Source organism: Anser anser (assembly GCF_964211835.1).
Source record: "Anser anser genome assembly, chromosome: 3".
Lineage (NCBI taxonomy): Eukaryota > Metazoa > Chordata > Aves > Anseriformes > Anatidae > Anser > Anser anser.
The window spans coordinates 54,573,785-54,598,492 of NC_139722.1; the positions used below are offsets into that span (position 1 = coordinate 54,573,785).

General features: G+C 37.3%; 1 protein-coding gene across 1 annotated transcript in view; it reads right to left on the reverse strand.

Moving 5' to 3' along the window:
- The window catches only part of MAN1A1 (mannosidase alpha class 1A member 1), a 141,525-nt gene that overhangs the window by 26,776 nt on the left and 90,041 nt on the right, over positions 1–24,708 (reverse strand). Inside the window, exons 6-7 of the mRNA XM_083828757.1 lie at positions 1,796–1,919; positions 272–365 (exon numbers count right to left, since the gene is read on the reverse strand). Of these exons, the coding sequence (XP_083684883.1) occupies positions 272–365; positions 1,796–1,919 (218 nt within the window). The remainder of the gene's footprint in view (positions 1–271; positions 366–1,795; positions 1,920–24,708) is intronic.

The window sequence follows — 24,708 nt, forward strand, 5'->3', positions numbered from 1 at the left end:
TTTTATAATCTACAAATTCCTTTCCAAAGCTACATAGTTAGATGTTTCCCCACTTGCATAAGCCATATTGAAAGACCTTAAAAGAGAACATTTCAAAATAATAACTCTACTTGCTGCATTTTAATGTGTATTATTTTTTTTTGCATTGTATAAGAACTTGGATATAACATGAGGAATGAATAAAACATGTAACAATGACTGAAAGAAGCTAACAACTGCAAACAGCATACTGATAAGACAGTTCATAGTACTGAAGAAGTGATCTACTTACGTTGGCCCCATTGGCCGCTGCTGGGATTCAAATAGTTGGGGTAAAGGCCTTCTGGTTTATCCAGTCGATTTAGAACTTTTCGAATGTTCATTACCTATTGGAAGGATACAAAACACTGAGCACTCATGCATTGTTCCCCCAAAATACAACAGCATCAGTACAAAAGTTTCAAAGTGCAAGTGTCCCGATAAAATAAAAAATAGTATTTTTCAGCACATATACTATGTGTCTGAATGCATCTGTGCAATTATATTATTATTAAAAAGATCCTCTAGGCTGACATCATCATGTAAATAAGCTACAAAAAACCTGGAGTTTCTGTGACAAGTGCTGGTCATGAAACAGCACAACAGAAGCAAGCTCTAAAGTTAAGGTCTTGCCATACAGAATATTTTGTCCCTCCATAGTATTCTGAAATTCGCAGACGCTAATTGCCTAAACTAAGCTCACCTACTTCAACATTATATTCCTCATATACCCAAATCATAAATGTTATTACATACTAAACCCATCACCTAGTTTAGAAGCTTAAGTGAATTGTAAGGTTGTTTTGCCTAGAAAGAAGAACACTGCTGGAACCAAGCTTCGTACAACCAACTTGCCCAGCAGGAACCAATTCAGCCCTGAGCTTTCCACCAGCGTGATTAAGGAGCTTGCCACAAATGAGAGGCCCAGGGAAACAATTACAGTACAGATGCTCTGCAGATGGGGTCATCCAGTAGCACAATTCACTGCAGAGCACATGAAATAATTTAAACTGAAATTTAATTTTCACAAAAAAAGCAAAGGTAGCAACTTGGGAGAATGAAGATCATGACAAACACAGACCAGAAGCAGTAAAAAAAAAAAAGGTACTGACAGCTTTATTTTAAACATCTTGTATGCTTAGAGATCAGAACTAGCTGCTGAGACACAAGAGAAATAAGCTTACATCAAGCAGTAAAAGAATTTCTGTTGTGGTACACAAACTGCCTTCTGCATCTTGGTGCTACATTGCTAACAGTTATTGTCTAAATGCAGACTGAAAAGAGTCCTACACCTAACTTAATTAATAGTTCTGAGTACCTCTATGCAAAGCTTACTCCAGTTTCTTCTTCTTTATCAAGTGTACCAGACCTTGAACAGCTTGGCTTGGCAGGCTGTGGAATCAATGTCTTGATTCTTGATTCTTATCTTGATAAAGGCTTTTAGGAGCAGCTTACATAAACATATTTCCAGCTCCTTGCTGCTATAGCATGATTCCACTTTGAAAGAGAAGCATAGGCTAGGATTTTTAACAAGCACACTTTCATCTCGCTTTAGTTGTCTCTCAATAGAAGAAATTTTAATCATCAAATTTTCATAAATTTCAAAAGATAATTAATTTGCTCAGTAAGTTTGTTTCTGGATGTTTCTGGCCCATGCCTCCTCCAAAAATCCAATTGGAAAAATCCAATTTTGAAAATCCAAATCTCTCTGTAGAGATATTAGTCTCCTAAAATGTGATTTATCTTTTAGAACATGATTTTAACTGAACAATCTAACCTTTTCAGCAAATACAGGGTTTCCAGACAGGTGGCTCAAGTGTACGAACTCCAGATGCAAAGTTCCAAATTCTGCCAAAATGCTGCTGCCACCAGATGCCCATGGCCAATTTCGACCGATTCCACTAGGCAGGGGTAGGGAAGAGAAAAACAGAAAACATAAGTATCTTATGCAGTGCTAATAAAATACAATGTTTAATAGATATACCGTTATTAAAAGAAGATAATGATTTTAAAATATAATGAATATCTGTGTGAGAAACCATGCTTTCAGCAATCTTCTGACTTTACAACAGGACCTCAAAATGCTTCAACCCAGGCTCTGCCTAGGCTTGTCAGGCCACTTCTGGCAGGAAGCCAGTCTTTTAGGTCACGTATAGCTCCATTACACGTCACTGCATCATTATTTCACAGTATGATATCACATTTAAATAAATCATAATGAAAACATTCTCAGACTTCACCTGCTTTCTCTGTATTTAGCACAAGTTCCAGTCCTAACTGCTGTCATCCTTCCACAGTGCAAGTGTTTACTGTCTTAAAATGCTGCATGTATAAAAGACAAGTTTTAATTTAAAAGTATATGCAGTATATCTTTCTTAATACCCAAAAATTTAACTGGAGAAGGATATTTAGGCATTGTCTGTCAGGGCAGTCTTAGCAGGATGAATAACTTCATTTTTAATTAAGACCTAAAGACACTTCACAGTAAAATTAATCTTAGGTTTTGTGCTGAAAGTAGATGAAAGCACATTTATTGCTAAATCCCCACTAGAACTAATGCTGGTTAAAATTCAGGAGAAAAAGTTTGTAAAAGTTTCATTAAAAAAAAAGGTTTTTTTTCCTCTTGAAATTTCCAGCAGCAATATTCAGAATGTTAAGAACCCCCCTGCTATTTAAACAAAATTAAAAAAAAAAAAGGAATAGACTAAAGAAGCAACTCTCCTGAGCATCTGGATGAATAATGACATATAAGAGAAGCACATTATTAGCACGAATGTTAGGTACAAATACACTTAGTAGGTGCTGAGTCTCTTCCTTATTTTTGAGACTGTAAACAGCACTAGAGACACAGACTTACACGCACATATAATTTAATTTTACTTTTGCACATAAGCAGTCACAAGAATCATGTTAGCGCTTACGAAACTATGAAAACTGGGTATTCTTCCAGAGTTAAACTGTCACTCATATTGCCCCCCCAACAAACAAAGCCAAGAAATCCTACCCTTAGTTCATTGTGATGGAAGCCCTCAGTGATATTAAAATACCTTTTTCAGAAAGTCAAATATCTCTAATTAAAGTTTTACCAATGCAAAGAAATGACAACCCCAGTCATTTCCCACTAGCTATATTAACACATTGTTTTGAAATTTCTACCGCACACACAAAAAAATAAAAACTAGTCATGAAACTTTAAAAACAGAATAAGGATGCCAAATAAAGAACAGGTTTGTGTTCTGCTTAAATGCCGTGGCTGTAGACTGTGCAACACCTTTTGCTGCCTGGCCTTGAGCTGAAGGCACCTTTGAAACTCACTGAAGTGCCACCAAAACGAATCTCAGAACATTACCTCCTGTATTGTCCCATTTCTGAACTACCATAGTGTCTGCCAAATATTCCCCTGCAGGTATGCTGCTGATTTTCCCAGAGCACAAAGTGACTAAGCTTACTTGAGTGCTGCACTGAGGGAGAACTTGGCTGAGCAAAAGGAAAGCAATCAGGTGGGGCTTCCCTCGCTGACCCTAAGCGTACATGAGTCTGGGACACAAGGAAGTCCCCTGACGCAAATGGTTGCCCAAAACTCCAAAGGAGAACAATGCTTCTAATCTGCAGACAAAAGCAATGAGATAATGAAGTCAGGGTTCTGCAGACACACACAATCCAACTTTTACACGACAGAAACAGAACACAAGTTTCATTGGATCTGAATGTCTCATTTTAAGAGCAATCTTACAATAAATAGAGTCCTTTTTATATTTGATGGAAACAGAACTAGGTGATCTTGGAGGTCTCTTCCAACCTAAATGATTCTGCGATTCTGTGAGAAGCGGAGAAAACATAACCCTCTGGCTTACAAGGTGTCTGTCCTTCAATCTACTGTGGTTCAAAATTTTTCCAGATGGTGGCATAAAAGCATCAAAATATTACAGAAAATTAGACCAAGGGGAGTACTGCAGACAAACAGTATGGAAACCTCTTACCTACAGATTGAGGAGCTTATGTCTGCAGACTAGTCACTCACCCAAGAAGCAGGCACCACGTTTGGGCCACGCTGGCCCAAATTCTGCCTAACTGATGAGTTCTGGAAGAAAATATTTTAGCTTGTTCCCAAATTACTCAGATTAAAAGATATGACATAACATGTTACTGGTACAGAAAGCTGACCAGAAAAAAAGGCAAACTATTTCAAGGTTTTGAAAAGTTACCATGTCCTGGTGCAACTTGCAAAAACCCACTTTTTTTTTTTTCTATTAAATTCCTCAATAAATCTCAAAGTGGAAACGTTGAGTTGTTCCTGCAGCAGCGCATCAACTAAACTTGGCAGAAAATGTATTAAGTTTCTACCTGTGCTCCACCAGAACTTCTGCTGGTATCAACACCTTCCGTCAGAACATTTTGATGTACTGTGTTTTGTTAATTAGAAAACTTTCCAAACACAGCTATCGAGAGGTTTTATACATACAACACTGTTCTTAAGCATCACTGCAAGCTTTACTGTGTGTGGAAGATTCTTCTCGCTTAAGACGGTTTGAGAAAGTAAGCTTACATTCTTTAATACAATAAAAGTAGAAAGCTCTATGTTGCACTCATGTCAATTTTAATGTAGCTTTTATTGGTTTCATTCGGGAGAACTGGTTAGAAAAAAAGTGTTAATGTATACCTGGAAAATCTGCAAAATAATGATATCTGCTTGATTTGTCTCAGACGGGCATTCAAAGTCAAAACTGACAAGTTTTCTTCAAGGATGGTAGAACCCAATGATTCAAATGCAGTGTTTTCAGCTAATTTTCATGTACCCCTCAGCTGTGAATATCTAATATCCTTTCATATATTTAATCTTTGCAAGGAACAAAGCAGATAAGCGAACAGGTGAACACAGTAGCCACAGTATTGCTTCTGGCTCCATTTAACTTTATCATCACTTGAAACGAGATTCCAGCATGCACGGCTCTGCAAATAATGAGCTCCTGAAGAGACATTACTAGAACCTGGGAGATGCTCAACAAAGCTCTCAGCATACAGACTGAGGGACATTTCGTACCCTTTGATCCGAGAAAGTAGACTGTTTTTTTGTTTAAGACTCTTGGCTTTAAAAAAAAGGAAACAGAAGAGGGTGCTCTTGTTGTTGTTCTTTGTTTTTTTAATTGCTCAGGGAGTTTCCTAAATTTTGTATATTTTTAAAACAAAACAGACCTTGAGCAACAGAGAAGCTGTTGAGGAAGGCATACGCTGAAATGGAAAAAGCCTTCAGTGTCAAAAATTATATAGAATGAGTACATTTATAAGGGACAGGCAAATGACACTAGGTATCCGGGAGAATAATATGCAGAAAATATGTGGAATAGCTCAGTAAATCTTTATAACTGGGCATATTAAAATACTGACTTCTGTCCATGCCTGAGACAACAAATCCTGTGCTTCTGCTAAGACATTTTTCAAGGTCTTCACCAATATTATATTGGGGTGACCAAAAAATTCTCCAAAGTCAAAAAAAGTCAATGCTAGGTATCTATTTACTCTTCAACCATAAAGTCCATGATGGTTATTTATTTACTGTTCAGTTATGAACATATGGGCTCTCTTATTGAAGTCATGGGCTGTCTTCCTGAAGTCTTAAGATGCAAGCTTGGGGCTATGGTGAAAGATTTTACTTCTGCCCCAAATTTTAGCAAAAACACATATAACATCTCAAGTACCTACAGTTTTTCTTCCAATGTCACCCATTACTCATGTCAAGAAACTACAGCAGGAATGAATCTGAATGATCGGGCCATTTGGGGAATTTTCAGAAGGTTGCTTAGGGCTCTGTGTCTGAGTTACACAAATTTATGTGCAGATCACTGGCCTCAACCAAAGCAATATCTGTAAAAAAAAAAAAAGATATTTCTTTCAGCTTCTTTTCACTCCAGAATGGTTGAATGTCCCAGTATTTTTCATTTTTCCTCTGCTGATATTCACTACAACCTTTACTAAGTGTCAGTCACATACTGTTATCAGAGATGGAAACAAAATTCCTTCTACACCTCAGGAAGGAAGAAGGAGAAGCCACACTGATGAACCTTGTGGTTTAAAGTTTCAGGCCAGTGCTAAAATAGCGTCAGTTTGCAGGACACTATTTTAATGTACTTCAAACCATTGTGTCTAGAACCAAATTGTTTATACTACTTAAAACTCTTAAAATGCAAATTTATCTTTTTCTTTAAAATATTAAAGACATATTTAAGGACTTGTTTCTATATTATTATAACTAGTATTATGCAGTTCAGTGAAATGTAAAGTGAGAATCTGGACCAGAACAGCATATTAAAGTAGGACCATCACTATTTTATGGTATTTCCCATTTATTTTATGAACTTTGTTACTGAACACTGAGTGCCATAGAATCTAAAACACAGTGTTTGTAATTCTATTGCAATTCCCTCTCTGGAAATACGAGCTTGATTGACCTGGGCTGCTGGTAACTCAGCTTGGTATTTTTCCAGTAGACCACTGCTGTTCCTTTTGTACACAGGAACAGAAAACATGAGAACAGTAGCTCTTCTAAACATTCATATCGTCCAAAGAGAGGGAACCACAGAGGAAATAAAACTACTTTGAACTTTTTTTAATTTATCAGAAGTCAGACGCACAAGAATATTTACAAGATTTCTTTTAAAATTACATTATATCCCCAGTATATATAAAGCAGCAGCTAATTTTCACCTGAAATGAATAGCAAATCCTCAGGGAAACCACACAAATAATTCAACAGGTCAAAACACCTAAATTCTGGTCACCAGTGAGCACCCCTCTGCAGAAAATTTATCATCCTCCACCCTTTTCTGCAGGGCGTCAGGACTAGTCCACAAGTTGGAGACAAAGTAAGACTTCAAAATTTCAGTATTTAATGCAAGATGCAAAAGCACAATCTAAGAGTCAACATCCTTCTGCAGAACTGGCCAGCAGAAAAGGTGAAAGGCCAGAATAAGAGAGACCCAGCAATGACAATTTGAAGTGTTGAGAATTGCCACTGTTAAAAGTTCTAGGATTAAATATGAAAATAACTCCCTATAGCTCCTTTGGGCTTTTTACTAATGCTGATCTTTTTTTTTGCATAAAAGCTATTAAAATATGATGGTGGGTGAAAGTCCAAAACTCTAGGACAGAAAAATTGGAACACAGCACTAAGAAGAGTCCATTTAAATTCACCGGAGTCACGACACTCAACTTGGAGAAAATGCGTCGTGCCTGGTACTTCCAGAAGTGCTAAGGGAATCTACCTGGAGAATACAGCTGGAATTGGTTGGACCTAATCTTCTTTTCACAGGAACCTACGTGAGCTGGACCTTGCACAGTCTGACCCGCAGCCCCCGTTTCACACACCTCGCTCCACCCCACCAGTCACCCCTCCGACGTCCACGACCTTCCCAGATGGAGGTCAAGGAAAAGGGAGAGAGAGGGTGACACAAAGGCCACACAAACTCTCCTAGAGCTTTTGCATCTCTTTTCTCATTCTTCCCCTCAGAGTTCCCTTCGGATACGTTTCATGCTCCTCCTGGAGGCTCAACCCCCAAGAGTGCACAGCTTAGAAACAGAAATAAAGTAAAATTATTAGCTGTTTGGGGAATGAAAAAAATTCCCCCTGCTTTTCCTCCATGAAGGAAGCTGGAATTGCCATTTGGTCATATAGCTATTAAGCAGAAATTCCTCAGACAATTTTGCATGCATAATATGATTGCTTTTCCATGTTTTAACCTTAAAATTATAACAACATGAGATTCCACTACATGGGTCATATCCAAGACTGTAATTCAGCTTACTGACACATCAATCAAAGAACTGACCATAACTGAGGACCTGCAAATGGGAGACAGTACAAGCTCAAGGAGGGTATTCACAGAAATAAATCTCTTCAGGGCTCCCCTGATGATCAATACAGGGAGATAACAGAATTAAACCACTTCATAGAGGAGATTACTCTAAAGACAGAGTCTCTCCCTTTACAGAGTAAGCCCAGAGAGACCCACCTCACCTACAGTTAGCCCTTGCCAGATGCCCACATCTCCCCAGGATTTCAATTACTTTCTCAGGTATCAGATGAATTTTTATAACTCTCTGCACATTTACATATATAGCAAGAAGTAGGAGTGGAGTTTAAGGCTTGGTAATGTTATATTTTTAATTCTTTAATTCTAAAATAAGGTTTTCCTAGCTCACAACTTATTTTAATGGTCCTTTTTTGGACAGACCACATTTCCAATGACATTTTAATAAAATATTGCAAGATAATTATTGAGCAGATTAAAAAGGAAAAAAAAAAGAAAAAAACCTTCTGCAGAACTGTGACATGAAAAGGATCCCTCAAAGTCCGTGAATCTTCCATCCCCAGCCAAAGCCACAGAGATGATGTCACATGTTGTGAATTAGTAAAAATAAGCAAGTATATGCGATGCATTATGAATATGTCTAACATTTCTATCTCAGATATATGTCAATTTTATTATTTTCTCTCCAATATTTCAGTCCAGTGAGAAAAATCTTCAAGGGCACATCTTATTTTGCCAAAATTAGTCATTATTTCTATGTAAGGCTCTTTTTTTTTTTCCTGTACAAATAAATGCCTTCCTTATATAAAAAGCCAGTATAGCTACATAATGTCTCGTCATGGTATTGCTAATAAATTGTTTATACATTGTAAAAGCCTTCAGTCAATTTCTTATCTGCCACTACCAGTCCTTCAGAATAATATTTTGATTTAATTAAGTCAACTAAGCCTCCTTGGAACAAGTGAAAAGGGGTCAGTAAAGAGTCAAGTTTTCATTTACATGCTCAATAACTATTTCTCATTTTAAACAAAATATATTTAAAAGATTAACTTGAAATAGAGCCAAAGATGGCACAAAATATGCCAAAATGCTAAATAAAACTTAATTGCTTTCAGCGTTTACTAGGCAGAGAGATGGACTCATGACCAAACAATTAATATGTTCTAAATATACTTTGTGACACATGCACCTCAACGTAAAAATAAGCTAGTATTTTAACTAAAAAAAAAAAACAAAACTCCCAATTTCCTTCACCCCTCTTCCCAAGGGTATATAAAGTATGGCACCTTGGTGTAAGGGCCTGCCTTCACAAGCAGTGAAATTGATGATTTATTTGTTAACACCTCAAAAATATTAAATATGTTTCTGTTTTCCCCATACCGTGAATCAGCTGCACCCCTATTTTACAGAAGGAAGACAGGAACAACAAAATCCTGGGCTTGCCTAAGCCACTGGTACGGAACTCACCCACCCCAGCCCAGTGGCCGGAGCTGCCGGGACAGCACCCTGCCTGCAAAGGTGAACGGGGAGCCCTGTGACGGGGAGAGCTCTGTAGCTGTGCACTGCTAGCCCCAGGAGCAAGCAGGAAACACCTTCCAGTCCAACTTCCAGAAAATTACAATTAACTTTTTGCACTCCTCTGTGGTCCCTATCTGCCCCCAAGCAGCATAACCCAGGCAGGCAGAACGGCTGGAGCCCTGACTTTTCCACAAGAAGAAAGGAAAATTACGATCATCTGGTTAAGCATCTCTCACACAATGTCTCAACAGCTGGAGGCGGCACAAAAAGGAACTTAAATCAGCTAGCTGGGCTGCGCAGTAGTTTTTGATGTCTGTTTTATTCCTCGGTGTCAGGAGAATCTTCTAGGCGAGTGCTAACAGCTGGTGAGTTTTTCAGCTGTGACAATGAATGCGTAACCGCTGCCCTTGCCTAATCATTGCCCAGCTGGTTGCTTTCTGCTCAGCTGAGCTGCCCTCTCCAAAGACTGACCGATACCAGCAATTACCTGGTGAGGTGATTTCTAGGGATGCTGACTTAGCAGGAGGTGGCAGACAGTGAATTCATACCATCAGCAACTGCGGTGCGTAGACTAACAACAAAAGTGGTTACTCAATTTTACAGTACTACAGGGAATATAAAAATTTCTATGCTGTAATGTCAGACAGAACACAAATGGTTTGTATACTGTAACAAGTGAGATAATGAAGAGTTATAGACCCGAGAGCTATTAGTCTGAGAACATTAATTTTGTCTATTTGCCTAGTCATACGTGGTGTCAGCATTAACGTACGCTGATCTCCCGGCTACTTCGCTTCTGCCAGTACAGGAGATGCATCCATTTGTATGGGAGGCACATGCACATCATCATCTGGCTGAAGACCGGGAACGAGAGTAGGAAAAGTCAGGTTACTGTGGCTGATCGTTCATTGTGTGAGAAGGATCAGAGCAACTGAAACAACGCTAATATGAAACAGCTCTTAATACAAGATCCCTGCTTTTCTCTGCGAGGTTCATCTGTCTCCACATCCAAGTCATTGTCCATGAAACCCCACCAAGTACTCTGCCCAGTAAAAAAAACAGTGTTCAATACCACCATAAAATCTAATCTCATGACAACAGGACCAGCCCCCCCGTTGAAAGCTCATCATTAGGTCAGAGTCGTGACGGCTACTGGGGAAATGGTGAAGCGAGAGGACACCGAGATGAATGGAAACAACAGCAGAGGGAGCAGGAGGAGCCAAGAGCCAGGTGGAGACCAAAATGCAGAGAGAAACAAGATGAAGAGGAGACAACCCCATCTGGCTCTGGAGAGCAGCAGAGAATAAGCAGAGACCACTGAAATAGCCCATGGGAAGATCATGCTTTACAGTATGCACTGAAATCTGACAGCTGCTGGGAATGAAAAACAGGGCACACCTTCAGACACTTCATTCATGATCTGATACACAGTTTTTAAACATCTGGACCTAGTGATACTGGGCCTACTGATGTTTAAAATAATCAAAATGAATGGGCTGGTGAGAGTAAGATACTCTGATTCTTTGTCTGCTTTGTTTATATCAGATTCCTGTAGCATTGCTCCATGGAAATATACTGAATTTCTTCAGGACTTTACTGGCAGAGTTTTTACAACCCTTCCCTTATGGCTGTCTGCCCTGTGACACTTACATTAATGGTACTCTAAAGGGGAATCGAAGCTTGTGGAACTGGCACTGTGCAGTAAAGTAATGGGGTTTATGAACAGTAAGCTTGTGTGTATGCACCCACAAGGAAGAGGGGTGTGCGGAAGGGAGAGGCAACTAGTAGCATGGCCATGCACAGTTTTGAATATTGCTATTAGACATGGCAAGTGTTTAAAGGTAATTTCCACTGTCACTGTTTAAAACTACTTGCTAATGTGATCATTTCTGATAAAAGTTATCTATCTGAGTACAGCACAGACCTACATGTCTCTGACGATACAGCAATGAATAAATTAAACAAATCACGTTTCCTATTACTTTATGCACTAAAGGTTTAATTAATCAATTTCCAGGGGCTACAAAAGCAAGAGGGAACACAGCACAACAGACCAGGGCAAGTGATAAGTACCAGCACAGACTAGTTTTAATCAAGGCCCCGAAGAAAAGTGAAAATAACAGGAAATGAAAAGTTATGAATAGAAGTCTACAGTTCTGCCATCCGTGCAAAAATAAGAAGGCGTTAGAATAAAATTCCCTACCACGACTTGTATAATTCAGTGTTAGCGGCAGTCAACCTGCTCCAAACCCAAACACACAAAAATCCCCCACCCCTCAAGAAAAACTCCAAAACCTGGCTCTGAGAAGCCAGCTGAAAACACCTTTTCTCGCATTTAATTGGGGGCAGGATTTTGGAAGAGTCTAGCACAAACACTATTTATACATGTCCTCTTCCTCTCTGCCATGCCTTTTAATAATAAAAGACAAACTACCCTTGTTCAGATTTAAAGCTTATTTCAGAACTTCGCATTTCATATTAAAAAAAGAGTGCTTCCTGCCTTAAAGTGCCATGGCAATCAGCACTCTTGATCTACTTTGCTCAGTACATCTCTTTATAAAGCTCTGCTCCCAGTTTTATATCACTTTTCCAGCATTCAACATTTAGGCTTTTTTTTTTTCTGCTGCAGATTTGCTATAAATTTCTGTTCCTCCCCTCCCAACTAATTCATTAACTTTTCACTTTTCTTCATTCAGTTTCTAACCCACATCAGAATTCCTTTCCTGAAAGCTGACACTCTAGCTTTGCTGAATTGTTCATGTCTCATCAATTGCATTGTTCAAGTACAAATAAACGTTAATCATTTCCTTTGTCCATAAAATAATTTGTTGTGAGGATGACTATTGAGTGTTTTGCCTTTGGAAGTGACTAGATAACACAGAAATAATATGGAAAATTGCTGTTAGAAACCTGTCTTCTCTTGCTCTCCCAATTAATTCACATCTTGCTATGATGGAGAACCCACAACAGTGGTCACCTCTAGTTCAGCTTGAAACCACTCACAATCCAATCAAGAATAACAGTGGCTTTTCTATCAGAAGAACACAAGCCATTTCTTCAGTGAAAGCCATTACTGATCTTCTGGACAGGACAAAATCTGCATATCCATTTTTTTCAGTTTGATGGGGACTTTTCAGAGAAGGTAAATATACAGAGCATCAGAGCAACGGATGGCAACTGACAGACTACATGAAACTTCCCAGCTATGAATTCCTAACTTCCCATTCCTAACTAAGCTTAATACATCATCCTAATCATCCTTATCTCAATCCTGATCATTTTAAATATAGATGTCATATATATACATCATATAAAAACAACTTTGTTTATCCAGATTACATTCACTGCTCAATACCAGATGGTAATCTTAGAAAGTGTTTTTAATCCTTTAATTTTCTGAACCTAATTAGCTTTCATTAGCTTCTTACCTTGTCTTCCAGAAAACATTTTATGTGGACTCACAGCCCTTTCAGTTACCTTCAGTTCCAGTCAGACTTTTGTCTTTCGAGGCATTTATTCGCATTTATTGTTCTTGATATCGCATGTGGCACCATTAAATGTTTCAGTGGAGAATCACAATCACTACGCTAACTGCGTGAACTCATTATTACAAATAATTGGCTGACAAGTTGCAAAGGTCTGTTTTAAGCAGTTTTGTAGCTACCGCTCATATGAAGGATTCTCTGCCAAAGACATTCTGTCTGACAAGCCAATATTACTCCTTTTAATACAGCTGTTGTAGCAACAGCAGTTTCAGATACCAGACAGCAAGTCTTGCAGCTGTGATATTCATATGATAAAACAGTAACTTACAAATGCCATAGATCACACTTGCACATGCACTTACAGATATATATCAGTCTCAGCATGTATAACGCAGAGACACCACTGCTGTCGGGGGATACCTCTCTCTTCTGTGTCTGCTTTCACAGATTCTGTGGCAAGGGTATGAAACGCTATCGAAATGGCATTCTGGTTCACTGAGGGGGACAGCTTTTCCGGATAAAAAACCTGAAGTAGTCTTTTTCAGACTCCTGTTGCTAAGATGTAATCTGAGTTGACAAATGCTTTAAGAAAAGGATAAATGTCCCCTTCTTCCAGTCCGCTTCAATCTTCTCCTTCCTTCTTACCCACACATTGCCGTGTCACATAAATCTATTTGTTCTAGGATCAGATAAACATTTGTTTCTCCTGGTGTCAGTCACTAGGGGCTTGATCCTTACCCACAGCCAACAGAAAAACTCTTGGTGGTTTCAACAGACAATGATCAAACATTAAAATCCTATAGCTGCCATTAAAATAGGCAGAGACAACAGGTAACACAAATATACAGGGAATGGAAAGCAAGAGTTGAGAGGGATGCAAGAGGATGACAAAATGGATTTCAATAGGAACATTAAGCATGGAAATTATTTATCCTATTAGAGAGGTAACCGAGCTAAATACACAGTCCAGACTAAACAGTCTTTAAAAGTAACAAGATGTTTCAGATTGACTGGGCAAAAAAGCAGTAAATTTTATAGTTATGTAGGAGCAGCAAACAGGAGCAAACATTACAGTCCTGCACTGTGAATTCATGCAGTCTGAAACACTGCTATCACTATATAAATCATTTTCATTAACACCATTCAGATTCTTCAAACCAGAATACAAAGCAAAAAACCTGACTGTCCTGGATCCCCTTTCCAGCACATGACACAGTTTACATCATAACTTTATCCTTCAATGCACTACCTATTTGAAAATCAAGATTAAAGTCAATTACCTAAAAGAAAACAAGTCTGTATTTACATACAATTTACATACTCATTTTCCCCCACTTTATACCTTTATAAAAGATACAGTATTCAGTGTAATCCAGTCAATTTAACAATAAGAAGCTATTCCTGTTTTTCTCAAATGACATCAATTTCAAACATACCACTAGGCTTGTGAAACTAATAACTGATATTATTTATCAGTTTCTGATTGTGGATGTTGTGCTTATGCCTAGAACATGATGCAATATCATTTCATGAACATTAAATACAATTTCATTGAATCACGTATTTGTAAATGAATGAAGTTTCTCATTGTTTATATGACTAAGAAGAAATCAAACGAAGGCCAAAATATGATCAAATTCATTAACTAAGGTATAATTAAATAGGAGTCTTTCCTACTGTCTATCAGGTAGACAGAAATAAAAAAACCACAGCACATAATCTAATATGTACCTGATTTTTCCCTGAGGGAGATATCCCCATTACAGCTTTTCCTATGGTAGAATCTCTATTTTCAGTTATTCAGTTGCGTTCCGCCAGACCTAAAAACTTCACCTTTAATCTACCTATAATTACTTCAAGCAACAAACACTTTTACAGAGCTGCTGCTCATCTTATAGATGAGCTATTTACAAGAAACCAATGATGCTGAATATCTCAGACAGCACAGCACAATACAGCTTAATTCTCAGTTATGCACTAAAAACTATGATCCGGGACAATTTGATTACACCATAAGGAGAATAAAAATAAAATAAAAAAGACAACCACTACCTTGAACACTCAGTAAAGTCAGATTAGGCAAGATTGGTACTTTTAAAGAAAAAATATTTTTTCCCATATTTTTGCAGTAATACATGCGTTATATTAGGATACAATGACACTTTAAAGCAGTGAATATTCTGAAGAACAGAAGGAGTTTTCTATTCAACTACCAATTAATTCAACGGAGTTGAAAAAGGCTGAAAGACCTACGCTACCTTGGCAGAGCAGAAAAATGAGAAGTACCAACCATTTCTTCTGAAAGTACTGCTTTAAAATATAATCACAATCCATGCATTAATACTCATGACCACACTTAAAATATTTCCTGGAGGATTTTGTAAATGAGATTATCTGATAATAAAGGGGTTGGCATCAAGTAGTGAAATAAGCTTTTCTTAAGAGTAATGGGATTTTAATCAGTACAATGAAAATAAGATAATAAAGGATGAAGTGAAATCAGCATGAAAAGATTACTATTTAAAAGGACAGAACAATCAAAAGCTTAGAAAACAGATTTCTGGAATCCTGATGGAGATAGTATGTGTATTTTTTTGTTCTTACACACAATGTCATTACCCTCGTTGAAAATGTTGCTATAGTTTTATAAACCATTTAAGAAAATCAGGTTTCAGTCCCATTTCCAGCAAAACATTTGGTAAAAGGTTTTAAATGTTGTTTGTCATCTCTCACTGCTTTTAATAGCTTCAGTGCAAATATCTCTATTTTTAAGGATTTTTATTTTGCTTTTTTTGCTTTCCATCTTTAAAAGGAAATAGTATAGCATGTAGCATCTTGCAACAATTGTCTTGCAAGAGGTACTACACTTATTCCTCAAACTGAAATGAAGACCTTAGCAGGAATGGAATATATTTTACACAGATATGTCATACTGATGAGTCTTTGTGACACTTTTGAAAGATAATATCAGACAAAATAAATATTTTGGAAAAGTGCAATAGTATCTTTTGAGTAACAGAGAACATTTGAGCTCATAAGCCATCAAAAGCAACTATTTTTAAGTCTCCTATGAGTACGTTAAAATACAGCCTGTCTCATCTATCAAAGCAATGTACTTCTTGACTTCTATTGTATGACAAATTTGGGAGTATGAGAGCAACATCCTGCCCAAATGATCGAAGTAAACTCAGAAAGAGGAGATGGTTCCCCTTTCTCATCCTTGTTTCTTTCCAAAGGGCATCTTTAAGGGCCAGCAACCAGAGTCTGAATTGTCTTTGATGTGTGGGTGAATGCAAGGATGGAATATAAAAGGCCAACCTCTTGTCCCTTCTGGAACAAGCGAGCACAAAGAAATGACCTCTGCTACAGCTGCTGTCTCTGAGGACAGCAACAGATCTTTCTAATCCTCTGAAGTAGGTAAGGCATGTTTAGTCAATATATTACTGATTAATGACAAACCAATCTGCCCCCACCCCCCCACCCCCCAAAATAAAAGAAGTTATACAATTACAAAGGACTGTTAAAGGAGAAGAGGAAAAAACAAAGTGGTTCTTTACTTCAAAGAGGCTCAAAAGATACTGAAATACAATGACTCCCATATCAGAAGATCAGATATTGACATGGTGCAGATTAGCACCAGCTTTATATAGAAGAGATGGTGACACTTTCTGTTGTTCTTGAGTGAGGGAAACAAACTTCAGTGATGCTGAGCCTATACCAGCGGGCTGAATCATCAATTGCTCTGCGAAGACAAGTGTTTTGCTGACTCAAAAAAACGTGTATGAAAAAGAGGTCTGGACAATTCACGAAGCTACTGAGGACTTTGCTGCAGAAGCATCCCCGGAAGCTTGGAGTGGCAGGTGTGGAGAAGGAAGTTTTAGAGATGAGAAGGCTGTTAAGTTAAGTAGAAATGCAAACAAGACACATTGTGGGGCAAATGAAGTAGCTTAAATATGAACTAAGGAAAGAGGGTTCTGAAGGGCCTGCTTTACTCACCCCAGGAAAGGTCTTTCTTGAACTACATCCAATAGTGGACACTATCCACATTTCAAGAAAGACAGGGAATAATTTTAGAAAGCTTAAAGAAGACTAATGAGAATAACTAGGAACATAGAAAGTGCTGCACCAGGGCTGGAAAAAGACGAAAAGAACTGTTCTTCTTAACAGGTAATAAATAGTTTTGACATGACAAGAGTCTTCTTCCAACATGTGAATGGGATAAAAATTCCACTGAAATAGTAAAGTACTGAAGTTCCAAGACAGACACCAAAGAAAACTAAACACACAGAACTCCCAACAGAGAAGACATAGAAGCACTGGAATAAGCATCCTTGGAAAAGCATGGAATCTCCATGTTGGAGATCTTGAAGAAATAGTTAGATAAATATCCAACTGGAAAAACTTGGGTGTAGCTTAGGTGTTTGACATCAGAACATACAAAGTAATTACATGACTTCTGCCTTATGTTCTGTGATTATTTCATTCTTGAAACCCCTCAAAAACATGTAATAAAGAAATAGAATTCTAAACTACACATTCTCGATGAATTAAATTTGTTTAAAAATGATAGTAAAAAATGCTTAGAGCAACCCATTCCTGTGCATTGGAAGAGGGAAGGAAGTAAAGCCCATACAGAGTCCTTTTCTAATTTTTAAGGTATGCATTATCAAACCAGGTGGTGTGTCATTCAGAAGAACTGTTTAGTCTTCATTAAGTGGAGAAAAAGAAGTGATATTGAAGCACTGTCCAAAGTTCAGTTCACTTGAAAGCAAGCTTGTAAACTTGTACCACTCATGAAAACCTTGGAGGCTAGCAAACCAGATTTAATTCTTCAAAAGCACGTCCAAAAGCTTTCAAAACAATTCTGACTAAAACATAGTTATGCAAATTCAATTAATTTACAAAATAAATTCTATGTAGAAAACAGAGAAAATGGTTTATATATAACCTCAGTAGAATATCATGAAGTGATGTGAAACAACATTGCTGAACAATGACACATTCTACTCTCCGTTAGAAAATATTAATTTGAAAATAATTAAAAACCAAATGAAACACTTAAAATCTTCTTTGCCCCAACAGATTTCATGATCTATAAAACATGCAGTATGACATGAAATGGACAACCTGAAAGGTCAACCAGAAAGACTGTTGTCAGATTTGCAGCAGCGACTGCAACTTGCTGGGATATATATATACACAAGCCTCACCCAGGCTAAGTATTGAATCAAGACATTTACATTAATGGGCCTTTGACAGACATACTCTTTTTTTTTTTATACTACACAGAAACCACGCAACATGAGCACCATTACAAGATATATAGCATATGGCTACCATTAAAGCTCGATTATAATGAATACTTGCTCATTTATTTCTCTAAGCACTACTGCAAGGAATGTAGCAGCAGTTTCACAGATGTCAGCTGGAAATAGTAGCCTTTCATTTAATTTGCTGAAAGATTGTTCCCTCCTATTAACTTCCTCGTAAAGATGTGTCAGTGTTGTAACAATAAAAATGTAATTTTAACGTGAAATTTAAACCAATGAAAGCAAATTTCTGGAACAAACTGCTTAGCTGGCTCACTAGCCTCTCTTAATTTCTTTCTCAATAGCTCTCAAACTAATCCACAGTTGTACAAGTCTCGTTTTGTCTTTACCCTCTGCTATCTTGATTCTTACAATAGCATTTGTGTGTCTTTCACATTTACTGCTAAGATTTTATTACAGTTTGTTGGTGGGCAGTGGATTGTTTAATATAGAGCAAACCGACTATTCTGGTACGTCTTGAAAAATGACATTCAATTATACCATATTCTCCAAGTCAGGTCTACTCAGGTCATGGTCTACAAAAGTGAGCAAGGTCTGGTCATCAAAAAGTAGTAAACACAAAACTGCTCTATTTTTAATGTGAGATTACAATGAGAACACAGGAGATACCACATATTTTGGATGTCAGCTAGGTGCATCCACCTAAACCAACGCGTTGATGGTACTCCTCATCAGCCCACTGGAATATGGAGTAGTCCAGTACTCCTGGGCTGGAGTAGAAGTAAGACTGCTTGTTTTCCACAACACAAAGAAACACTTGTGAATTCCTAGCGTCCTCACACAAGTCAGCCCATGCTGCGTTACAGGTCAGAGCTGAACATAATGGAAGTCCTGTTCGTTGGACCACTCATTCTTATGGTTGACTAATGCCAGGCATTAGCTCCCTACTACAGTCATTCCAAATTATATGGCAACATTAGAGAAATAAATAACACAGATTCAGCCTACACAAAACTTGATCATCATCATAACACAGGCAGGCTCCTTGTAGCAAGAGGCATGCTCACTCGAGTCTGTCTCACCTACCCACAACATTGATGTGATAATGCCATACCATTAGTATGAATGTGCACAAGATATTTCTAGTAACAACTCAATGTAAAATAGAAAAGAAAATCCAGAACAATCTCAGCAGATACAGATTCTTTAATAATCCTTATTTCTCCTTGCAGAAGAATTCAGCATGTCTTACAGTATCTTTCTCAATATGAGTATCATGCTGGTCATCATTGCAGAAACTAAAAGACATAGAAGAGTATCAACTTTCAAAGTTATCTGTAGGTGAAACCGATCAATAATCAGGAGATAAAGGAAAAAAAGGAAAAAGACAATAAAGGCCAATCTACTGAAACAGAACAGAAAGATTCATGTATCACGGTTAACACTGCATACCTTTATTATGAGGGAAAAAAAAGCACATAGTTACAAAAAGCCTAGAGGCATTTACATAGGACTGAATTTGCTTCTAGAGGATCTCCTGGACTTCACTACTAAAGATAAACATTATTGGCAAGGTTACAGTATTTTGCTCTGCAGTGTATTTTAGGAGATCAAATCTGATAATACCAAAACCAGTCAGACTGCTCTTAAGCATTTGCTCTTAACATTTTCTCTTATCAGTTCCACTGCTCGGGTCCTAGTTCTAATTTTTGTTCAGTAGCATTTGGTTTCCTAATAGAGAAGAGGCACTGAGCATGCGGTGATTCACGATAACCTTCATACCTCATAAGGAAGGCAAGAAGGGCACAAACACTCCCCCACTCAAGTCACCTTGTCATCCTACTACAATACAGCTAGGTAATTTCTATTTTCCTTTTGTGTTATTGAAAAACATGTATGGATAGGTTATGAAAAATGCAAACTAATATAACCATTACAGTAATTGCATTGGTTAGGTTTATTAATTTGTCACAATTAAGTCAATAAGAGTTTCAGTAACATCGTTATATTACTTGATTAGTTTTGAAAGTGATTATCCTAAGAACTCTATTTAATTGGAAGCTTCTCAATTTACAAGGTACATTAAATTCTAGGTAGCATCTTAAGATTATTCAACATATGCAGGTCAATTACCAGTAATCGCTGTTTCATATAACGACTTCATAAGAAACTTCAGTGCAACACTGGAAAAGAATAAAAGAGTGTTCTAAAAAATACCACTCCACTTCATATTATTATAGTGAAAAGCCATATCTAACATCTAAATTGTGAAAACCATTCTGAAATGGAAAAAAAAAAATTAAAAAATTGAGCAAAGATTAAAAAACAGTTGTCTACCTTAAAACAGATTATGATAATTTGTCAGGACTGCCAAATCACTGAATTCCACTAACTGCACTCATGCCCAGCTGCACATTAATTACCAGATTAGAAAGTTATAATTAATTTTCTTAATATCACTGTACTGCTTTTCTTCCTTGAGTTAATAAAAACAGATTGCAATCAATCTTTGTTAAATCACGCTGCAGAACAGAACTGCTATAGCTATTTCCATATGTGAAAAGCTCCGCTTGCACAGCTTTTGGTGTAATACCCCAGCTAGAAGCTGTATCTTCTGACATTTTAATGAATAAGGCAAATAAATTATAAATTATAATTTGACTTAATATAGTAAAGTAAAAAAAAAAACACTACAGAGCATTAAAAAATCTTTTAAAGAATTTTCTAATGACAAAATTCAGACATATTTTCAATTATAAAAGAGGTTTTGTTTGTAGCTGCATTGCTTGAAATAACTCACTGCTGAGACTTTTTTAGTGATTAAAATATAGTTGTAACTAAGGCATTTCTTTATCAGTTAACTTAGTTATTAGAAACCATTAGAAGTGCTCCATACCTGTCTGGCCTTCACAGAGCACAGGCTGCAAGGTTTATAAGAACTATGAAGGGAAAGCGACTTTATAGAGATATAGGCTATAGTTTTGATCAAGAGTGTTCAGTTAAAAATAACGCAAAGCTAATTAATGCAGAGTTCAAACAGCAGACACTTTCCTGTGCCTGTATCCATATTAGTTTCAAAAGCTGTTTTTATAAAACATAAAGAGAATTCAAGTGTTCTCTTGTGAAAAAAGGAAGAGTAAAATGGATGTGACTTTTTTCATGTTCCATTTATGCCTAAAAGTTGTTTTATTTCTCCAACCTCATTGCTGCTTAAAAATTATTTATTTTCACTTCCTTTCTCCTCCACTTTCTAAAAGACAAGAATAGATGTAGCATTACTGGAATTATAACATCATGGCTGCCCAAGAACATTTGAGAGAAAGTGGAGATAAGAAAATACATTTTTAAGACTACATAGCCTTCAGAAGCAAAGCCAAGTACAAACCTTTTTTTTCTTTAAAAAAACTCCTTTCTCCAAAATTTCCATAATATATGTACAAATGCATCAACATTTATACATAAATATATATTATATATATATATCTATATTAGATAGGATTTCAGGTTCCTCTTATGAAATCTGTGGGGACAAGTGCAGAATCACAGTTCAGTAGAAGAAACAGTTGGAACAGAAAATCACCACTGGTGTGCTTCTCCTCCAAAACAATGAGAGCTTGGATTAGAAGAAAGCAGCAAGCATGGAAGAGGAACAGCAGGGTTAGAAAATACATAAATTAGAACAGGATTAACGATGGATTGAATTAGTTATTGATTTACTGAAAACATACAACTAAAAGGCATTGGATGATCTCAGAAAATTATAATAAAAAACTCATGCTACAAACAGCCACTTGCAACTTAGATTCAGGATTCAAAGAAGTTCAGGATGCTGAAGAAGCATTGTAAGTAGCAAACAAGAACGGCACCATTACACTGATGAACACAGAGACAACTGAAAGAAGTACATCATTTCAGCTATCTGTATTTCACAGAATCACAGAATGGCTGAAGTTGGAAGGGACCTTCAGAGATGGACCTCTAGTCCAACCCCCCTGCTCAAGCAGGGTCACCTAGAGCATGTTACACAGGATGGCATCCAGGCGGGTTTTGAGTATCTCCAAAGAAGGGGACTCCCCAGCCTGTCTGGGCAACCTGTTCCAGTCACCTAACTGTAAAAAAGTTCTTCCTCATACAGAGATGAAACTTCCTGTGGTTCAATTTATACCCATTACCCCTTGTCCTATCACTGGCCACCGCTGCGAAGAGTTTGGCCCCATCCTCTAATTTAGTGCTCAGATTATTATTTAAGAACAAGAACATGTTCTGTACTCAGCTGGGATGTATGAAGCTGGTCACAAAGCCTGAGGAAATCCAACCAACAATCATCCATTCCATAGCTGGAATCACTGGAATTGGAAGCAAAGAAGGCAATAATCCTTCAATCATTTTAAGATTCCTGAAAAGAAAGGAAACTCCCCAAGCATCCCCAAATGCTACACCTAACTGAAAAAATAACAAATAATAAACTTTAGTTTCTGTAAATAAAATAAAATTCTAAAGCTCTAAAAATTCTAAAATCTGTCACAAACATTCTCATTACTGATGCAATTGATTGATTTCTAGAAAAAAAGATATCCTACAGTACGTTGATTTGTTATTGTAAGTTCACTTTAAAGTATTAAATGGAAAACAGAGTTGAAAGAACATCTGATGTATCCATGAAAACAGATATGCCATGAATTTCAGAAGAACAAAAGATATCATAGGCAGTTATGACTAGTCAGCTTAAAAGTAAACATGTTTATAAAAACGGCATATAAAACACCACATGGGTATCATAAAACTGAAATAATAAAGTCAGCATTGGTATAATAAAACTGAAAAACACAAAATTCAACTTTTGGAGTACTAATAGGATTACAAAGTACTAGAAAGAGAAGTTTGAATTTAAGATAAGTGAAATAGTTCTGAACTACATCAGTTACATAGACCTGCATCAGTTACAGGTAGGTTTCAGCCATCCACCTGGGAGGTAATAGCTTGGGAGGAGGTCAAGGAGAGATCCTCTTGTACCAGCAGTACTGAGGGACCATATAATCATGAATAAAGATTTAGCTTTATGTATATATGTGCGTATATGTATATATAGCATGCATTAAAGATATTTTTAAAGGATAATGTACTTAGAGAAGTATTGAAGTGACTAATATCTTTGTAATGAGGAAAAAAATGTAGTCTTCTGTGAAGAGGGTAGCAGAATCTCTTCTCAGTAATGTTTTCTGAAAAAATGTAGTTAGCAACTCTTCTTCACACTCACTATTTTGGGGCAATTAGAATACTGTAGAGTAACTATAAACATTAGTCACCTATTTAAACTAGCGCTTATTTTAGCATCTAAAACAGTCCTTACTTTTGATGCTAGGGAAAAATCTTGTTCCTGCAGTCTTCTAATGCTGAATAGGTATTATACTCTTACGCATAGTATTGCCAACAATTTAGTCAGATTGTCAAAGTATAAGGCTTGGTAACTCTCAGCTCTCATTACCCACCACATCATAAAGATGCTTAAGCCAGAGGAGAAAAAGAGAAAAAAACAAAACACAAAAAACAAACAAACAAGCAAAAATATCAACAACAAAAACCCACAAAACCTTTTCCATTTTGAAATTAATATTTTTAAGAATGACCTACTCAATTTGAGAATTTGTCCAGGTAGTCATATTAAAGTAATTCCAGCTAAAAACACAAAACGTACTTCAGCTGGGCCTTGTACCCTGCATTTTCATGTTCAGCTCCAACTCTCAAATACATCTGGCAACTCAGAACTACCACAGAGACTCGAGGACTCCCTTGTTTCTCCTAGACAGCGCAGAATTACCTCATGCAGGTGACTTCCAATTATCTCGACAGTATCAAGGAGATAGCAGCAGTTATTCAGCTAAAGTAAAAACACAACCAACACCAGCATCTGTGTACTGATTTATAAAAACCTATTTTCAATAAATGCCATTTGAAAGACTTGCAAGCAGATTTCTTCAGGGAGCAAGAACGGTTTTAACTATCAGGAAACAAACTGAAGATCTCATAAATCTTTCTCATGCTCTGCACCAATACATCTGTACGCCCCCACGTTTCAACCAGGGCCTGGCTAATTTACAGCTAGACTAGTAGAAAACTTGCTGTACCTGGCTGGTACATGCCCTAAGTGCCCAGCGTGAACTCCTGACTCCTGATTTCTCCTAAAGCAAAACACAAAACAGTGCAACCTGCTTGTCCTGACTCACATCCCTCCCCCTTTCCAGCACAGAAAACTTCTCTACCCTTTCCATAAATAACAAACAAAAAAACAGTTTCTCATTCCTAAAGCACCATGAAGGTAAAAAATTGTGATAACTGTGGAAGGTTTTGATACCCCGAAGAGAGTGTCTGCTGTGGAGGGGGGCAAAAACCACCAAGTGAAGACCAATATCCTCCTGTAATGAGCTGGCCTCTGTGCGACTGTCACAGGCTTAGTTTTGCTTTATAAAAATCAACATTATCTCTTATTATCACCACAGAGATCTCTGAAGTGTTTGCAATCACACATTCAATGCTGAGGAATCACATTACTAGTACTTGCACAGGGTTTTACACAGATCAGTAGTATGATAATTACAAACCTGTTACTATCCA